The sequence below is a fragment of the Malus sylvestris genome, chromosome 8 (genome assembly GCF_916048215.2).
Source record: "Malus sylvestris chromosome 8, drMalSylv7.2, whole genome shotgun sequence".
Lineage (NCBI taxonomy): Eukaryota > Viridiplantae > Streptophyta > Magnoliopsida > Rosales > Rosaceae > Malus > Malus sylvestris.
In genome coordinates, this window is record NC_062267.1 from 5,713,273 (window position 1) to 5,734,446 (window position 21,174).

At 36.9% G+C, this 21,174-nt stretch overlaps 1 protein-coding gene, 1 long non-coding RNA gene and 1 pseudogene across 2 annotated transcripts; 2 read left to right on the forward strand and 1 right to left on the reverse strand.

Moving 5' to 3' along the window:
* Positions 1-11,668: 11,668 nt before the first annotated feature.
* On the reverse strand, positions 11,669-15,100 carry LOC126632104 (uncharacterized). The gene is made up of 2 exons (XR_007626572.1): positions 15,039-15,100; positions 11,669-11,853 (listed from the first exon to the last, which is right to left on the reverse strand). It is a non-coding gene; the product is annotated as an uncharacterized LOC126632104 (long non-coding RNA).
* LOC126632103 (E3 ubiquitin-protein ligase SPL2-like) lies at positions 11,848-13,881 on the forward strand (annotated as a pseudogene).
* Positions 15,101-16,485: 1,385 nt separating the features above from the next.
* LOC126631924 (uncharacterized) lies at positions 16,486-20,384 on the forward strand. The gene is made up of 10 exons (XM_050302127.1): positions 16,486-16,652; positions 16,923-17,098; positions 17,685-17,816; positions 17,908-17,958; positions 18,447-18,543; positions 18,856-18,902; positions 19,211-19,427; positions 19,737-19,866; positions 19,969-20,011; positions 20,125-20,384. Exons 1-10 carry the CDS (start codon positions 16,598-16,600, stop codon positions 20,206-20,208), a joined length of 1,032 nt encoding a protein of 343 aa, XP_050158084.1. The 5' UTR covers positions 16,486-16,597; the 3' UTR covers positions 20,209-20,384.
* Positions 20,385-21,174: the final 790 nt, after the last annotated feature.

The window sequence follows — 21,174 nt, forward strand, 5'->3', positions numbered from 1 at the left end:
TCTTGTAGGCACATTTGTAGCAAATACATGTGATTTTATCACTTTCGTTGCATTATTAAATGCATATGGCATTTGATTAACACATCATTGCATCATTCAATTATTCTTAGTTCATTTTCATGTTGATTGCTTCGTGAATCAAAATAAGACAAATTCTCTTCGTTCTTCTGGAACGGTATTTTCTTATCATTCTTCTGGAATGATATTTTCTCATCGTTTTTCTAGAACGATGTTATTTTCTCCCCATAATAGCGGGAAAATTGTCTTATCAAAATGACAGTCCACAAACCACGCGATAAACATATCCCCAGTCAAGGGTTCTAAATATTGAATGATCGATGGTGTTCAACATCAATGCCTAATCCGCGATGCCTCATTTCAGTACGTTGTGGCAGTGCAATATGCACATGGATAACATAACCAAAAAGTCGTAAATGTATAATGTTTGGCTGGTGCCCAAACACGAATTGTACTGAGAAGTATTGATGGTTGGTAACATGTCTCAACCGAATTAATAATGCATCATGCAAAATAGCATGTACCCATGTAAAAACTAGCAATTTTGTTTTCATGAGTAAAGCGTGGGTAGTCAATTTCATCCACTTAATAAATGCTTTTGCTAAACCATTTTGAGTATGGACATAAGGAACTTCTGGTCTTTATTTAATAGTCTGTAGATTGAGACTCTTATAGCCTTTATTACAATTAAGTTGAGGCACTGCGACACTTCAAACTTACGGTACTCATCAAGAAATTTCATATCCTGATCTTCAGGATCAAGGGACTTTATGCCCAATCTTTTTGTATGATGAAACTTCGGGTCTAATAATTTTATATGATGAGGATCAAGAAACTACAGGTTCTGATTTGATCAAGAAACTTCAGGTCCTTTATATACTCATCATAACAAAAGATAAGTACAATAAATAAATTAAAGCAATAGGCGGTAATTCCAGTCATAATGAATAAATTGCATTTAAGGATATAAAGATTGTGACAAGGGCTTTAATTAAGCACCATTCACATAAATCAAAACTTAAAACACTAGGCATTAAAACCGTCCATGATAAATAAATTGCTTTAAAGTAAATAGAACTCGTGAAATTGTTTTAAGCCAACACCATTCACATAAATAAATATATATTTTCTTCTTTCTTAGGTGGTGCAACACCATCCAAAAAACCATACCTTTATTATTATTATTTTTTCTTATTCATTCACATGCTACAACATTCCAAGAAGCCTCTGTTTTTTTTTTGTTTTTTTTTTGTTTTTATTATTTCTTTTTCACATGTTGTGTCAGCACAACAAGATTCCACCTTTTCCCTTTTTTCAATTATTTATTTTCTTTGTCATATTTTTAAAAGGTCCCGTTGCTTTTGCCTTATCCTCCAGCTCCTCCACATAATACTTCTTCCACTGCTTAGAAACCTGAGCACTTTCTTTGTTTCTCATCAGTCTCACCTTCCTCGTTCAGTGGTGTCTTTAGAGGACATATCAGCAACAAAAGAAGCAACAATAGCTACACCGCCCAACCTTCTTTTATTTCATCCCCTTTATTTTTATTATTGTTTCACAGTTTGAAGTCATTTTAGTTACCCAGGAAATAATAGTAACACTAAGTTCCAATTGGTATTCCTCCTTCGGTGAGTTTGGAAAAAGTCGAAACGGTTCCCATAAGTTTTGGAGTTAAAAGCGTTTGCAACTTTTGAGAAGATCAAACCGTTAGATTTAGTTCAAATTTAGTATGATATGGATAAGAGGATACCGTACAACTTTCGTGAAGAAACAATTTCGATCTGAGCTATCGAAATGGTGTTTTGGTACTCATAAGGTGCCTGTCCAATTTTCTGCGGAAATTGGGAACTGGTTTGGTATTTCAGGCATCTGCGATGATCGCACCGTATGTTGTAGGTACTGGGCGGACGAACAACTTCGAAGAAGAAAGTATTTCAATCCGATGTCTGCAAGTTGGAGTTTCGAGGCTATTCACATGGCTGTCAAATTTTCTACGAATTTTGAGTCTGTACTCTTTTGCTTCTGCAAAGGATGATATACAGTCATACAACAACATATATATATTTGCTTCAGGAAAATTAGTAGTACAAATATTTTAAGATGAAATGAAAAGATTTTCTTATCTGTGAGATTCCAGACGACATGGGTGAACATGATTTGTGGCGTTGTGCTTTTCACTTACATGAGAGCTTTTCGTGATGATAACGTGTTGTAAAATCGACAGTCTGTGCAGTGGAATAAAAGAAACAAGACACAAAATTTATGAGGTTCTTCTACAGTCAGTGTGACTGGAGTACGTCCTCAGGGCAGCAGTAGTGCTTTCATTATAATTTGGAATAATAGGAGTACAAAGATAACTCTCTCTACTCCTATCCTCTTCCTCTCTTTTCTCTCTTCCACTTCCTCTTTTTTTTTTCTCTTCCTCTTCCGTGAACTTCTTACTTATTTGGATTTATGTGGGGTTTGTATTTATATAGAAAATATGTGTCGTATGAAGGAAGCTTCAGCATATAGTTGAATGATCCATTATTTCATTCTTTGAGTGGACATCCACTGTTCTACAACAGCTAGAAGGAAGAAACTCCACTTTCTAGTTTTTATCATTATTGCATTGTCTTGGTGTTTTCTTCTTGTCCTTGCCAATTGCCCATACCAACTTGGTTTTTTTTTTTTTTTTTCATTTTATTTAGTGGAGTATTTAATTGGAATTTTAAAAGATTTAATTTTTAAAAAGAATTCAGAAGTATTCAAGTAGGATTTTAAAAGAGTTTATAACTGTTGATGCACAAAACCGGAGGTCTTGGAACAATGTAAATCCGACCTTAAATCTGCAAGAAAGTAAAGAACACAAGATGTATTGTGGTTCACCCCAATGTTTGGGCTACGTCCACACTAATATTGATTGTATTTCTCTCTAATTGTATGTATGGATTACAACGGTGAGGGGGAGTCCCCCAGAGAAAGAGAGTGTTGTTGTGTTTGTGAGGGTATTGCCTTCTGTTGGGTTCACAGAGTCCGATTTGTGAGGGGGGAGGAGTCTCATTTTATAGAATAAGGGGCTCATCCTTTTACATAATCATATGGGCTGGGTAATGAGGCTCAATATATCAAAGTCTGAGACCCAATATGTGTGGTACCAACAATAACATTTTATATGTATTCAATTATCAATTGATTTTAAGAGATTTTAAAAAGTTAGGATGTTTGAGAATATTAGAGAGACTTTGTAGTGTATTTTAAGCATTCTCAAATCTCACATCTCCCCTGGAATTTGATGAAGTTCACACAAATTTTACCTAGCATCTCTAGAAATGAATTAAACTCCATCAAAACTTATGGATTCATAAATTTAGTATTCCTCAAAATCTCAATTGAATACACCATTTAATTTATCTTCTCAAAGACTGCTCTTTTGGTCTTGTAGACATCAAAATTTCGGTGAAAACAAATGTTCACCAACGCATTAAAGTTTTGACGTGTTAGGGCATACATGGCATATGCCACGTGTTGTACAAATTGTACACATGGTGTGTGACTCAACAAAATAGAAGAAATACCCTTGAAGGATTAAACAAGTTTTTCTTCCCATTTTGGGCAATGACAAGGCAAGCACACTTCAATCCATTGAGGATCAAAACAAGTTTTTCTTCTCATTTTGGGCAATGACAAGGCAATCACACTTCAATCCATTACGGATCAAAGTATGTTTTTCTCATTTGGGCAATGACAAAGCATGCACATTTCAAGTTTAAAATGGTATTAAGTGGGAAATTAGGCCATAAGTTACACCACTTCAATTTCAATATTGCATTAAGTGGGAAAATTAGGCAATGGTACTTGGAAAAGAAAAAAATATTTTGTGGTGGTAATTCATTCTCAAAGCCTATAAATAGGCTTCTCCATCAAGGTATCAAACATCCTAAAATTCACAAATACATTTTCTCTACTCCCAAAATAGAAGAGAATACTCCCCACACATCCAAAATCCTTGAAGCTTTGAAACTCTAAAGCTCTCAAGCAAATCCCGAAGAATCAAGAAAGCCTTATTCGTTCTTCGTCAAATCCTCCTTCAAGATCAAGCCCCAATGGCCCTTGAAGAACTTTCACCAATTCAAGATCAAGCCTCGATGGCCCTTGAAGAAAGTGTTCATCGTTTATCAACTGTTCATCCTAAGATCAAGCCCCGCATGCCCTTTTGGATCAACAACATCACCAAATCCACACAACTGTTCATTCTAAAATCAAGCCATGACGGCCCTTTGGATCAACAACATCAACAAATCTACACAACAGTTCTTCAAGATCAAGCCCGACGGCCCTTGAAGAAAGCTCTCAACCGTTCATCCAAGATCAAGCCTCAACAGCCCTTGGATCAACAACATCCATAAATCAACACCTTACAGAGATCGAATTAGAGGATCAAGTTAAAAGAGATCGTAACCTTACAAATCCATTAACACCAAAATATTATTTTGTACATGTTTGTTCTTGTTTCAAGAATTTTCCGTGTTCACATGTCTTTGAAAGACTAAATTTATTTAATTTTGAGCATTATTCCTAAATTTTGTCTCATGGGTAAGATAAAGAGTATGAACAACTTGAGCTACAAATCCTTTACATTCACAATATAAATTTAAAATCTCATCTCTTTTAACAATTTGTACGCATATGTATTAATATTCATTTTCTTTATACAAGTAATACCATGGAAGGGGAGAATTTGTAATACACTTTTTTTAGGATATAACAAAATAATGACATAAATAAGTATTTTCAATCAAAAATATTTTTGCTCACCACTCTAAAGTGATGGTGATGTTGATCACTTTATTTATTATTGTTAAATGTGTTTGATTTAATCGATTTACTACACAAAACTCAAAAATTTAAACTAATTCAATAGTAATTAACATGCTCATTACCACGTTAAGAAGGTGAGCAAACATACACCCTTTATAAAGTAATTTGCAATAGATTACTTGATGATATTTAAAATGGAGGCAGATTATCTGCCCTCCTGTTTGGGTGCCCTTCCCATCCTCTCATATTTTGTGCGGTCACGATTAAGCCATGTCAACATTTTATATTAATTTTTTATAGAAATAATAAGATAAAAAATAATAATAATATAAAATATTGACGTGGTTGAATTGTGACATCACAAATGAAATGGGATAGAAAAGGCACTCAAACGGGAGGGCAATGTGCCTCCATTTAAAATAAGCAAAACTTAAGGTAAATTAGAGTTGTGAGTCAATTTTGTACTTTTTGATCCGACATGTACTGCCACGTATCATTTTCTATAGTGGGATCTAAATGGCTTCAAATCTTTTGTACGGGATACTAGTACCATAAAAATATCCACCTCTAATATTTTGACACAGGTTCATTTAACTCTTTAACCTAACAGTGTTAAAGTAAAATTAAAAAATAAAAAATAAAATACCAACAAACCCAGGATACCTCTCCACCCACCCCGACTACGTCAGCTGCCGGAAACATGTTCACTTAACTCTTTCAAACAATACAACATCAGGGGAAGTTGCCGCCGGCGGAGTCGAGTGGTTGACGGGGTCGTGGCCGTCGATGCGTCTGGAGTTTTTGGTTCTTTTCGGTTTCCTATTTTAATTTTTATTAATTTTTGTTCAAGTCAACAATGTTTGGTTTTAAGTGATTGAACACGTGTCGAAACGTTATGGTGGAAGCTTTTTAGGAACTAGTATCTGGTACAGAGGATTCGAACTCTGTCTAAATGGCGAACAGGTTGGCAAGCAAACACACATAAAGCATGATTCGGTAAAATCCGATGTTGTCATCATGCCCCACACACACACACACACACCCAACTTTATGAGATAAAATGGAGTCGTCGTGGACAAACGATCACAACACAAAATGATATCATAGAATCTGGCAAACACGTCACCATCAATTTCGACCCATATACAAATTATATACATCACCTTTTTTTTTCTTCTTTTGTTCACATATGTATATAAAGATAGGATCAAGAAACAATGATTTTGACAAATAGTTTTATATTTCTTTTGAGCCGTTAGATTACATAACATACAATGACCCTCATTTAGTGATTAATGACATGGATGCTTACGCTTAAAATTATGAGGTACAAAGATTAGTACAATCGACCGTTGGTGGGCTCAGAATAAAAACTTTAAGTAATAGACAACAAGATTTAAGTATTTCACCTTAAAAATTGGGCTATATCCATTGTAATGCTCAATATATATTTAATATGGACTACAAGAAGTGCTCTATAAAAGTATAATGTTTTCTGTTTTCTTGAGTGTCCAATCGCTTATAAGAGCTACTCATCACTCTTATATAGGCCCTAAGTGAGCCACAAAAAGTCCTGGCTTCTCGAGTACTTCACTGTTATAACATTAAATGAATCAAACTCGTAGACATGTCTTGTTGGTTACTCCTTCGTCTTTAAATTGACACGGGAAAAGGCAGTGTCATTCGCTCAGGTCTAGTTGCAAAGTTTCATGGTACAACATGTATCAAGCAACTCGCTCGGCATTGAAGAGCCTAGGAAAACACCACCCTGAGTGTTTGGTTTGACACTCTTTATGTCCCTTCACATGTCTTTGCTCTTGTTCATAGGCAACACGTGGCTTGGAGTTGATGGTTGAGTATGCATATTGTGGAGCTAAAAATAATCCTAAAAATCATGGAGCTGACACATGGATTATTTCCCAAGAAAGACAAGACTGCCCATATTAAATGAGCAGGGAGCAACCTCATTTACCACGCACAGAAGGTGGTAGAGCATGCAGAGATCAACGACAACTCAAGGCACCCTTACCCGTAGGAAAAAATCAAAGGTATTTATGATAGAATAATCTCTTATTCTGATCATAAATACATTCCTAATCAGAGAAGACCTCTTTCAAGTAAGTTATCCTAATTCCATTTATTTAGGATATTCCACCTAGGGCCATCCACCCCTAAACCCTAGAGGGCCGGCCCACTTCCTCCTCATCTCCTATAAATACTTCATTTATCTCCAAAATTCAGTAAGCTTTAGCTACCCCTAAAGAGGCTTTTTGCTTCCCACAAACACTCAAACACATTATTTATAGAATTCTAACTTTGGCATCATAGATTCTTTAGCCAAAACCCTCCCCTCAATTCACCGTGGGCACGTAAGGCTTTTGGCCATAATCTTAGATGTTATTATTTTGCAAGTGCATATTCGTCAATCAAGGAAAGACATAAATTTGCATCCACACATGTCTATATGACTTTGTATAAAGTTGTTAATTTGTCAACTTGCTTCATGCGGTCGGAAAATACTTTATGAATAAATACTAAACTTCTTTGCTAACGATTAATCCAGACTAGTAAGCGGTCATCCATAAAGTCAGGTCTCATTCATTTGACTCTATTAGGCACTTACATCCAAGATGGCATCGCCACTTTCGTTTCTTCCTTACGTTTGCATGACTTTTTATTTTTTTTATATTCCCTAAGTTTTTATTCTTTCCATAACTTAATTTTTACTAATTCTTAATTATAAATTGATAATCCACCTCATTTAATGTTTAAAATTCTCCACATAACTTTTAATCAAGACTGTGTTATAAGATTTAAAGGCTACAAAGAAGTGTAAAAACATTTGTCCCTTGACCTTATCCCATATTTATATCACCTATTTACACACTATAGTTTTGCGGGGGATCGTGGGGTCCATTTCAGAGAATATAAAAGTTTTCGTTTTGGTGTACATGGTACATATACGTATGAAGTACAAACAAATCTACTATATGAGTCAAATGTAACACCCAGGTGTTTGAATTCAATACATTGTAACAACCCGTCCCGATTAATTTCACGGGTTTTGGAACGAGGGTATTTTGGTAATTTAATTGGTTTTGGGCTAGATGTTTTATTTTTGTTTTTGGCCTTGTTTGGTGTGCCCAAGGGGGCCACCTTTGATTTTGTCCCCCAGCCCAAAACACTTCACCTCTCTCTCTTTCTTTCTCTCCCTCACTTCTCTCTTTCTCTCTATACTCTCACCCGAGCTCTATCTCTCTTACAACTCACTCTCTCTATCTCTCTCTACAACTCACTTTCTCTATCTCTCTTTTACAGCTCACTATTTCCATCTCTCTCTCTTACAACTCATTCTCTCCATCTATCTCCCTCGCTCCATCATTCTCACTGAACACCACACACCCAACCAAGACAAACGACGACACCACCACCACCGTGATATGCCTTCATCGTTGTCTCCATCCTCATTTGTGAAGCACTGAGAACCTAACAACCATATTCTGCGAGTCTCGTGATTTCCAAGCCATTTTCCAGCCACGACTGGACCAAATTTTTTTTTTTTCGAAGATAGAGATATATTAGATTCTAATAGAGAGATTTACATCCTGGGCTAGGATGTTAAACAAATTTAGGTATGGTTTTCTTCCCCTCCTCCGTAGCTTTAAATCCATGTATGACATGTGTTGATACACAAAACCGGAGGTCTTGAAACAACGTAAATTCGATCGTGAATCTGCAAGTAATGTAAAGAACACAAGATGTATCGTGGTTCACCCCAATGTTTGGCCTACGTCCACACTGATATATTGTATTTATCTGAGAAATGAGGGAGAAAACCTCTGTAATATGAGAGGGGATGTGAGAGGGTTTCAGGCCTAAGAGTTGGCCTCCCTTAATTGTGAGGGTGATGAGTCCTTTTATAGAATAAAGGCTCCTCACTTATTACATATTTGCTCCTCCATTTATTACATAATTACATTTGAGTCCCCCGAGTATTTGTACGAGATCTAAATACGGAGGCCCTAAGTATGGTATAAACAATAGTCCCCCAAGTCTTCAGTCAAGAGAGTCTTTTGGTTGGAGACTTGAAATTCAATCTATGTGTGGGCCGAAGTAACTAGATGTTGTCTTAAACTGATGCTCAATATGAGGCAGTGCTCAATATGAAATTATGCTAAACTAGAAGTAGCACACGCTGCGAGGCTGCTTGGCTCAGCTTGTGGCGTTTGAAGGTGAGGGAGTCCCTTTTATAGAATAAGGGCTCACTCCTCAATACATGCATGATAGGCTAGAGTTGATGCTCTCTAATGATGGTGAGGGAGTCTCTTTTATAGAATAAGGGCTCGCTTCTCAATACATAAATGATGGGTTAGGAGTGATGCTCGCAGCGAGGCGGTTGCTCAACTGGCGGCGATGCTCTCTAACGAAGGTGAGAGAGTCCTTTTTATAAAATAAGGGCTCGCTCCTCAGTACATCAATAATGGGTTAAGAGTGATGCTCGTGGTGAGACGATTGCTCATCTGACGGCAATGCTCTCTAACGAAGGTGATGGAGTCCCTTTTATAAAATAAGGGTTCACTTCTCAATACATAAGTGATGGGCTAAGTCCCCCAAGTATTTTTCATGAGTGCTCTCTAATGAAAGTGAGGGAGTCACTTTTATAAAATAAAGGCTCGCTCTTCAGTACATAGATAATGTGCGCTCTCTAATGGTGGTGAGGGAATCCCTTTTATAGAATAAGTGCTCGCTCCTCAATACATGAATGATGGGCTAGAGTCCCCCAAGTATTTTTCATGAGGCCCAGTTGAGGCCCAATATATGATGTATAGTATAGTGTAGTCCCCCAAGTCTTCGGTCAATAGAGTCTGTTGGTTGGAGACTTCAAATTGAATACATGTGTGGGCCGAAGTGGCGGTTGTTTGGAACTTGGAAACAGTTTTACGAGTTATTGAGCAATAGATGTACACTTAGTTCAATATTTAAGCCGAAAACTAAAAAAATAATTGAAAAATATAGTAGTGAGGCCCAGAACATTGTCAAATGAGGTTCTACACTTAAGAATCACAACAGAAAATCTCACCTTAATTTTCAAAAATTCATAGTGAGGCAAAAGTGAAAATAAATAGATTAAACGGTGATTTATGTACGAATTTGCAAAAATGACTGAAAACCGTGAGTGTTAATCCACGTTTTTTTGTAAAATTATGCAAATTTTTTGTTTTCTTGAAATATTTTATGGTAGCATTAAGGAAATATTTATAATGTATTTGAAAGTGGATTGAGGTGAAGTTGAAAATAAATAGATTGAATGATGATTTATGTACGAATTTGCAAAATCGACTGAAAACCGTGAGTGTTAATCCACATTTTTTTGTAAAATATGCAAATTTTTAATTTTCTCGAAATATTTTATGGTAGCATTAAGGAAAATTTTATAATGTATTTGAAAGCGGATTTATGACTTATTGAGCAACAAGCGTATATTTAATAGACTATTTAAGGTGAAAAGTAAAATAATAAGTGAAAAATATAGAGATGTTAAAATATATATTTAATGCATTTTTTTCCAATTAGAGATGGTAAAATGTATATTTAGTGTATAATAGATTTTGCATGGAAAAATATCTCTTGAAGAACATGAATATGATAATTTGTTGGAGTGGTAAGAGAAATAAAAGAAAAATGTAAAATGATTGAAATTCCTGGGGTGCCAGACGCGTGACTTTCTGGCACCCTTAAGAATTTGAACAAATTTTGAACTTTTTTTTTTGTTATTTCTCTTACCACTACAACAAACTATTATATTCATGTTCTTAAAAATATATATTTTTTTTTCGTGCGTGGAGCACGACTAGCTTTTTGAGCACCCGGGAGTTCGCCTACGTGCAGGAGGCCCGCCTCATCTTGTTTGTCTTGGTTTGCCTCGTTATGCATGTGAGGTGTCCGCATTGTTTTGCATGCCAGAAGCCCGTCCCGTTTTGCTTCAGAGCCCGTGTCGTTTTTTTATGTGTGCACGGAGCCAATCGCGTTTTGCTGTGCACATTGTCACATAATTCGAGGCCTACCATGTGACGTATCCCACCTCATTTTCCCTGCATGAAACCCACCTCGTTTTGTGTGTCAAAAGCCTCGCCCCGTATTCTGTGAGTGGAGCTCGCCTTGTTTTGTAGGCCATGGTTTGCCTCGTTTTGCGTATGTCGGGACTACCTAACATCCATGTTTTTTACAAAAATGCAATTTTATTTATTTTCATAAAAACTTTTTAATGAAATTGGAAGCAGTTTTACAGTTTATTAAGCAATAAATATATATATCTAGTAGAATATTTAAGCCTAAAACTACAAAAATATATGAAAAATATGTAGTGAGGCCCATAAAATTGTCAAATGAGTTCTAACTCAAGAATCTCAACGGAAAGTCTCACCTTAATTTTTAAAACTTCATAGTGAGACAATGGTGAAATAAATAGATTGAATGGTGATTTATGTACGAATTTACAAAAGCAACTGAAAAGTAAGGCGAACAAGACATGCATTTTGAACATCAAATTCAAATTCTACGAGAATCAGATTTAAGAATTTTCACTTATAAATAAGAGAAATACTACTTAAACATATTCGTACATGCTAAAAAATGAGTGCGCTCGTGAGATCAGGCAGACGTAAGAATTTTGTTCAAGCATCGTTTGGTTTTTAAGATGAGTAAACTAATTTGCCCCCTAAACTTTCACCTAACTTTCAATTTCCCTCCTGAACTTTTCGATTGGAAAATTAAGGACTCAAACTAATTTTTTTAGCCAATTTGCCCCCTATCGTTAGTTTTTTCAAACATTCCATCTGTTTATACCATATTTAGGGCCTCGTATAAATACTCGAGTAACTTAAATGTAATTATGTGGTAAAGGAAAGGGTAAATATGTAATAAGTGAGGAGTCCTTATTCTATAAAATGACCTTTCACCCTCACAATTAGGGGAGGCCATTTCTAGAGCATTCTCACCCCTCTCACATCTCCTCTCATTACAGAGGTTCTCTCCCTCACCTCTCAGATAAATACAATCTCAGTGTGGACGTAGCCCAAACCTTGGGCTAAACCACCATACATCTTGTGTTATTTACATTACATGCAGATTCACGGTCGAATTTACGTTGTTCCAAGACATCCGGTTTTGTGCATCAACATTTGGCGCCGTCTGTGGGAAACGACACGAAAAGCTATGTCGGTAGTCTCTCAATTTTTCATCTCACCACCATGAAACCTCACCACAATATCCTCCGTGAATCTGCTCACCTAAAAACCACAGATCCAAATGTCTCAATCCCAAATCCCCCAAAACCCATGAATTCTCCAAATTTCCCAATCCACCAACAAACCCAATTGATTGATTCACAAAAAGTTAAAAACTTTCCACTTTCCCACTTCCCCATATTCCTTAAATTTGATTTGATACAGTGAGCCGGAACCCTCAAAGTTTATCAGGCTCGGAGCGGCAGGCCAGCCATGGCTGACCAGTTCGAGGACAAGGTCACTCATTCGTGTGAACAGCTCTCTGGGATGGAAGTATTCGAGCCCTCATCTTTCCGACACTCACTTACTTTCGAATGTAAAGCCAAACGACAACCACCGCGATGTCGTCACCAGTGCCAGACAATGTCTTTGTCTCCCAACTCTTCCGATTCGTCCTCTCCTGGTACGACGCCGTTCTGGCCGTCTCCCTAGCTTGCGCCATCGTGCACCCCGTCTTCAATTTCACCTTCACCTCCTCATCCATAAGCAAGCTCTGTGATGCCCCAGCCATCAAAGTCTCCAATCTCCGCTCAATCCTCCCCCTCGATCAATCTGACAAGCTCGTCGTTGTACGCGGCACCGTCGAAGCCAAGTTCGCCGTTGACAGCACGTGGACGAGCCTTAAGTCCGGCGTACTCATCTCTAAAGAAACAAATCATAGAGCCGTCGTCGTTGACAATACCAAAATGTGTTTAGTTCAGGAATGGAAGGGCTTAATCGGATAGTCGTCTGATTTGAGAGCGATAATTTGGAGGTATTGGAGAGAGCACCAATCGAATTTGGTCAGAAAGGTTCCTTTCGTTCTTGTTGATGGTGATCAATGACCAATTCGGGATATTATGGTTGTGAATGTGGAAGGATCAAGGCATCCTTTACCTCTTACGATAGTTTATCATCATTTGCAACACGTACACGCTTCTCCCTATTCTTTCTTGGAAGCACATTCTTGATCTCTCCGATGAGGCTTTGCCACCACCAGCAATAAGGGGACTCTTGTTCGGATTTCTGCAAATCTTGTGGAGTACTGAAATTGGATACTTGAATGGTCCAGAGGTTACATGTGCAGTATTATCAGGCGGGTCCCACATGCGGTGGTATGAAGGAGAAGGCGAAGGAGATCAAGAAGAAAGTGAAGTTGCTCAAAGGGTTGTCGAAGAACCTGGCGGTGCATTCTCAGATAGGTTTTAAACCGTTGGATTCTCAAGAGGGTTTGGTCGATCAACTTCAGGGGAAGATGATCTCGGAAAGCGACGAGGAATTATAGTTAAAACAATTGGAACAGCTAAGAGGAGAGGAAAAGAATATTTCAGAAACATGAAAAGAGAAAAGAAAAAGTAAAAAAGGAAAAGCATTTGGGGGATCCAGCTGAAAGAAGCTTTCCCATCCATTGTTCTCACTTTTTTCGGATTCCCTTATACTCATTCCTCTCGGCGCAGAGACAGGCTGTAAAGATTAATTGGGTGCACATGTATGACAACAACGCACAGACAGAAAGCAGAAAGCAAAAGCAAGGAATAAACACTCACACTGCAAAAGCAAGGAGTAAACACCCACCAGAATGATGTGATTTACTTTCCTTATTTTTGAATGATGTAATTTATTTTTCGTATCTTTCGGAAATATCTGTATAAACCCCATCAGAGGGTAAAAAAAAAATAAAAAAAAAGGGTAAAGCCCAAAATAAATGGGCTGGCATGTTTTGTGGAGGGCGAAGGCCCATAAGCCTAAAATAACACCAACCAGGTGATCAAAAGTACGCCCAGTACTCCACAATTATTCGACAACCTGCCGCTATTACCACCAACCAGGTGATCAAAAGTACGCCCAGTACTCCACAATTATTCGGTAACCGGCCGCTATTACCACCAACCAGGTGATGAAATGTACAACCCGTACTCTAATATCATTTGGCAACTAGCCATTCATGCCACCAACCAGGTGATGAAATGTACAACCCGTACTCTTCTTCATACCACCAACCAGGTGATCAAAAGTACGCCCAGTACTCCAAATTATACATGAGCATTACCCATGTCATTCATACATAAACATTCATGAGCATCACTCATGACAAATCATACATAAACATTCATGACCATCATTCATGAGCATCACTCATGTTAACATTCATGAGCATCACTCATGACAACATCCACGAGCATCACTTATGTCAATCAACATAAATATTCATGAGCATCACTCATGTCAATCAGCTTCAAAAGCCTCATTTACAGAGCTCTAGCTTCAAAAGCGTCATTTACAGAGCTCTAGCTTCAAAGCTTCACTTGCAAAGCTTCACCTACAAAGCTTCAGTGCAGGGTATACAAATACCACCTCTGAACAACCGCCACTTCGGTCCATACATGGATTCAATTTGAAGTCTCCAGCCAACAGACTATATTGGCCGAAGACTTGGGGGACTACATTATGTACCATATATTATATTATGTACCATATATTGGGCCTCAACTGGGCCTCATGAAAAATACTTGGGGGACTTAGCCCATTATCTATGTACTGAGGAGCGAGCCCTTATTCTATAAAAGGGACTCCCTCACTTTCATTAGAGAACCCTCATGAAAAATACTTGGGGGACTTAGCCCATCACTTATGTATTGAGAAACAAACCCTTATCCTATAAAAGGAACTCCCACACATAGACTGAATTTCAAGTTTTCAGTCAAAAGACTCTCTTGATTGAAAACTTGGGGGACTACTGTTTATACCATATTTAGGGCCTCGTATAAATACTCGAGGAACTTAAATGTAATTATGTGGTAAAAAAAGGGCAAATATGTAATAAGTGAGGAGTCCTTATTCTATAAAAGGACCCATCACCCTCACAATTAGGGGAGGCCATTTCTGGAGCCTTCTCACACCTCTCACATCTCCTCTCATTACAGAGGTTCTCTCCCTCATCTCTCAGATAAATACAATCTCAGTGTAGACGTAGCCCAAACCTTGGAATGAACCACGATACATCTTGTGTTATTTACATTACATGCAGATTCACGGTCAGATTTACGTTGTTCCAAGACCTCCGGTTTTGTGCATCAACACCATCCATATTTCTGTTAAGTGAGACCATGTGCACAATATGTGAGGGTGATTAAGTCATTTCACTCTTAAAAATGATTAAAAAACTGAACAAAAAATTTAAAAAAAAAATTTTCCCTCTATTTTTCCCTCTAATTCATATCCTCAATTTTATTTTTCACTCATTTCTATGCATGAGAAATGACATACGGTGTTATTGTCTTCAAAAGTATCTAAGTTAGTCTTTTTCTTTAAGCATGTACTGCCATTTTTATTTTCTCTAATAAATTAATAATTTAACAAATGTTCATGGTGTTAAATGTGCAAGAATGCAGTTGAAATATCCATCATTTGATTCTAGGTTGAGTTGTGCACTTTCTTCTTTTTTATAGTAATTAATTTATTAGTTGAAAACATTGTACTTTGAGGAGGCAAGCAAAGCTTTGTGGAACTGCGTGGGTATGATATGTTTTTTTTTTTTTTTTGTGATTTGGTTGGATACTATTGCTAGAAAATTGGAGGAATAGTAAAGAGTAGTTTTTTTGGAGTTTTGATTAGTGTAGTTAGCTGATCTTTGGAGTTTTGATGCTGGTGATTGGAGTAGTTTTTTTCTTTGACTTGTTGTAATTTTTACTAGATGGCGGACATGTTAACTGTTGGAAACTATTTTTATAACTCTTCTAACTCTTCTACTAGTAAAGTCTTAATGTCTCTAAAATGAAGCACAACACGTAACATGCTTATATTAATGCATTGCTTTGGAGATAATAACACTATGAGCATTTGTCAAATTATTAATTTGTTAGAGAAAATAAAAATGGCAGTACATGTTTCAAGAAAAAGACTAACTTAGATACTTTTGAAGACAATAACACCATATGTCATTTCTTATGCATATGAATGAGTGAAAAATAAAATTGAGGATAGGAATTAGAGGGAAAAAATAGAGGGAAAGTTTTTTTTTTCTTAAATTTATTTTCAGTTTTTTAATCATTTTTAAGAGTGAAGTGACTTAATTACCCTCACATGTTGTGCACATGATCTCACTTAACAGAAATATGGATGGAATGTTTGAAAAACTAACGGTAGGGGTAAATTGGCTAAAAAAATTAGTTTGAGTCCTTAATTTTCCAATCGAAAAGTTCATGAGGGAAATCGAAAGTTAGGTAAAAGTTTAGGGAGCAAATCGATAGTTTACTTTTTAAGATTGGAAAAAAGATTGGAAAAGACATAAAAGTAAATTACAATATCGAAATGTACACTTTAAAAGGGTTTTTTATTAATCGAAAGATAACGGGTCGGGTTACCAAAATGGATGTCGGCTCTCCATTTCCGCGTAAGAAAAGCGTAAAAGAAAATGAAATGGGGGGCGTAAACATAATTTGGTGAAGCGGGAGACAATCAGGGTTCGTTGGTTTGGAGGCAAAATTAAAGATTGGCGTGGATGGTCCGATCGCATGGCCTCTGTACCTCCTCCTTTACAGACTCACCTTCGTCTCTCGCCTGGCCCAGGTCTGTCTTCTCCAATCCAATCCAATCCCCCAATTACCCTTTTTCAATTTTTAATTTCAATTTTGTGTTTCTATTGCTTTTGGTCTGTTCGGTTGCCGGGAAAATGCGGGAAAGAAAAATTACCTGCAAAATGTCGAATCTTTGGATGATTGATTGGCGTATCTGTGTCGCCCTAAATAGTTATGAATTGGGGTTTATGAATTTGACCTAAATTTGGTTACTTTTTGTTTAATTTTATGTGAAACTAGCTGTTTTTTGGGTGGATTGCAGGTGAGAAACCCCTAAATCATGAAACCCAGTTGCCATTGGCTCCTATTCGTATAGTCACTCATGCATCTCAGCTGCCTGCTGAGTTCTTGCAGCCCTCAGCTGAAAGGCCATTTGTCATTGGTTTCGACTGCGAGGGAGTTGACCTCTGTCGCCATGGAACTCTCTGTATCATGCAGGTCTGCGTAATTAGTATTGTTGCTGTATTTTGTGGATATTTGTTCAGCTTCAAATTTGTGTCCAACCTGTCTCATTTATTAGATGTTTGTCTGATCTAAGCAAGGGCATATATATATAGGGCCCGTTTGGAACTGCTTCTGTAGGAACCACTTTTGCTTCTAGACGTTTACATTAGAAGTGCTTTTATTAGAAGTAAGTTGAAATTATTAAAAATACAAGTGCAAAATGATTAAAAATCCAAGTGCTTCCTGGAAAAACATTTGGAAGTTATCTGGAAGAGCACATAGCAGGTGCTTCTCCAGAATACGCTTATATGACTGCGAAGTGCTTTCAAGGTTTTTTTGCAAACGCCATCAAAAGCAGTCCCAAACAGGCCCATAGATTGTTAATAGCCAACTACGAAAAGTAAGTCAATAAAATACTAAGAGAAACTGTTCATTGCTTCCCAAATTGGTTGTCATTTTGCTTTCTGATTAGATTTCTTGCATTTGCCTGCATTTTTGTTTATCTGAAATATATAAAGGCAGTCTCTTGTTTGTAATTGTCTGCTATTTTAATAAACTGGAAGTGTTTTGTTTCTGCCAGCTTGCATTTCCAGATGCTATATATCTGGTTGATGCCATTCAGGGAGGGGTGATGCTGATCAATGCCTGTAAGCCTGCACTTGAGTCTTCCTATATCACCAAAGTCATTCATGATTGCAAACGAGATAGTGAGGTATCTGATCGGTTTTATTTTCATCCCAGCTTGTACCTTCTTTTAATAAGACATTTTGTTGCCGTTATTGAATTTTGTTTTATTTTTTCAGGCCCTGTACTTTCAGTTTGGCATCAAGTTGAACAATGTTGTAGATACCCAGGTGAGCATCCTTTATCACTTGTTAGAAATTTCGACGTATTTTTTTATGTCAAATCTAACATAAAAAGAATCCTTATCCATCCTCCGCCCTCTGTCATTAGATGGAGAGAAGTTTAATCTATGGGGACTGAATTGAAATGTTGAGTTTCATGACCTGTCCATGGTGGGCTGGCTTAGAATGACATTGACATCACTTAGAAATACATCTCTACTTTCTGTGTGTTCTCATTTGAATTTAACCGTTTCTGATATGTGGCCTGCTTAGGTGGCCTTGAATCCTTGATAATACCTAGAAACAACTTTTTATGAGGGTTGGCCTGATAGTGGTGCTTCATTGACTTCTACTTCTGTGCCTAGTCGATCTTGAACTTTTATAAACATGTGGTTTATCCTTTTATCACTTGTCAGAAATTGGAGCCCACTCGCTATCTATATTTTCTTGTTAGGCATGATGGTAGATAGAATAATAATATTATTTTTGGCATTCAGATTGCCTATTCGCTGATAGAGGAGCAAGAAGGACGGAAAAGATTGCTAGATGATTATATATCATTCGTTGGCCTCCTTGCTGATCCACGCTATTGTGGTATTACATTATATATTTCGTGGTATCCATTGAAGTTTCTGTTTGTTATCATATTTCCATATGCTTTCGGATTTACATTGATTTGATGAAAATAACCGATGCTTTTGTCTTCCAAGAGTTTAAGTTAATCATAAGAATAATCTATTTAAAAGATCATTCTTCAAGTACTGGACCCAAATATTTAATGTTATCTGATTACATTCCAAAAGTTTTCTGGATGACAAAATTAGATACGGGGACATGATGAATTGGATTGTTAGGTTTAGATCTTCCCAGTATGGCTTCAGTTTTCATTTAAGAGTTTGATTGCAGGAATATCTTATCTTGAGAAGGAAGAGGTTCGTTTCCTCCTTAGGCAGGTTCGTTTCAACATCATAACAATTGTTCATGAGTTCTTTTATTATCTTTTTCTCCCTGTCTTGATTTTCCATATAAAATACATTGAAGGTTAAGTCGGTGTGATGGTAGACGGGGAAAATGATTATGAGATTACAGCCTGATGAAAAAGGTTTTGAATCACTCTGAAGTGGTTTACACTTAGATTATCAACAAAAGAGCGTTGGCCATATAACTTAAATTTGCATAGTTTGATGTTGATTCATAAATTCTTTACACATCGTTTTGAAAAGGGTCTTCTGTCAATGACATTCATTTAATATACGTACAGGATCCCAACTTTTGGACCTACAGACCTTTATCTGAACAGATGGTCCGCGCAGCTGCAGATGATGTCCGCTTTCTTCTGTATATCTATTACAAGATGATGGAGAAATTGAATCAACAGTCATTATGGTCACTTGCAGTTCGTGGTGCGCTCTACTGCCGCTGTTTTTGCATCAGCAATAATAATTTTGCAGACTGGCCATCTCTCCCCCCTATTCCAGGTCTTGAATCTTCTTCAATATGTATGCCACACAACTATTACTTAAAGACTTCAAAACGAGGTGAAACGTTCTGCATGCATATAACCTAGGTTCTCGAAAATGCTGAGTTATATACAAGCTTAAAGCTTTACGTATGAGGCTAGTTTGCATTATTCAAATCCAATTAATTCTGCCACTAAAAATTATGTGCATGTCGTCCATCAATCAGTGTTCATTATGTTAATTTTTGACAGATAAGAATCCTCCATAGTTTGTCTATACAGTGTACATATAATTGGATGCTAATTCGGATGTTATTTCTCCTAACAGATAACCTTAAAGTGGAGGGCAATGCTCCAGAGGAAGAAATCCTTTCAGTTCTTGATGTTCCTCCGGGAAAGATGGGCCGTGTTATCGGGAGAAGAGGATCTTCCATCTTGTCAATAAAAGAGTCTTGCAAGTACAATCTTCTCTCTATCTTTGTGTGTTTCTCCTTATCTATCTGTGTTCCGCTAATCTCTTTCTCGCCCCTACATTATATTTTTATGTTATTATTATACAGTGCTGAAATTTTCATGGGAAGCGATAAGGGTCCGCCGGATAAGGTCAGTCCAACGAATCTACATGATTTAGAATAGTTGTTCCAAGTAGACGCAAAAAATTGATCGAAGTTTGTGGGTGTTTTTTTTTTTTTTTGGGTCTTTTTCCCGGAATGCAGGTGTTCATCATAGGACCAGTGAAGCAGGTGAGGAAAGCAGAAGCCATGTTAAGGGGGAAGATGATGGACGTGCAGTACTACTAGAAACCCATAAAACAAAAACGTTTATGATGTCCTCTTCAACCCTTTCTGTAAAATAAATAAAAATACAATCTAATAATTTCCGGCTGCTATATGTTATTGTATGATTGGAGGGATACTCGGAAAAACAAAAATCATTCTAATGTATAATGACATGTGATGTACCGTCTTGTGCTCCAGTCGCACTCCACACACAGCCCAGACATCTAAATCGATTGATAAAGGAATTCAAAACTACAATTAAGATTTAAAGGCATGTTTGGTAGGAATTGCTTGTTTAGTAGCTAAAGTAGATTTAGATGAAGGAATGTAAAACTACGGGCGAAGAGACAATTAAGATTAAGGCATGTTTGGTAGGAATTGCTTATTTAGGACCTAAATTAAAGCACTTGCCTAATGTTGCACATACAAGTGCTTTTACAGGAAAGCACATGGATTGTTTATAGAAAGTCTTGCAAGTGCGATTCTCCCTCTCTGTGTACCTGTCAGGATGTTCGGCGGTTCACGTTCTGAACAGGAATACATAAATTGCCAACAGAATCATCTCCGGATCCATTTGATGAGGATTATAAGAATCCGTAAATGTTGTTCATCGTACATCGTGCAAATAGTTTTGTCAGATACTGTTTGTATTTAATTTTAAATAAAATATTAAAATAATTTCTAACCGCATAATGTACGATGAACGAATATGATTCACAAATTCCTGAGATCCTCACAAAGATGATCTGGATTCCAAAAGTTGGAAGAAAAAAACTGTTTCAGTTTTTTCAAAACTACTTGCTGTGACGTGAAAAAAAACAGTTGTGAAAAAAAACAGGTTTATGTTTGATAAACTATGGTGCTAAAAGCTAAAAACAAAAAGATGGGGTTAGCATTATTAAATTTTCATTAATTGGTATTGACCGCCTGCCTCCAATAAAAAAAAACACATTTCAAATAAGTGTTTGCATTCTGCTATTTTTTTAT

Excerpts from the sequence above, each read along its gene's own strand:
- LOC126631924 (XM_050302127.1), top strand. The coding sequence starts at position 16,598 with ATGGCCTCTGTACCTCCTCCTTTACAGACTCACCTTCGTCTCTCGCCT. Across the intron at positions 17,959-18,446 it reads ACAATGTTGTAGATACCCAG|ATTGCCTATTCGCTGATAGA; the intron begins GTGAGCATCCTT and ends TTTGGCATTCAG. Across the intron at positions 18,544-18,855 it reads TGCTGATCCACGCTATTGTG|GAATATCTTATCTTGAGAAG; the intron begins GTATTACATTAT and ends GTTTGATTGCAG.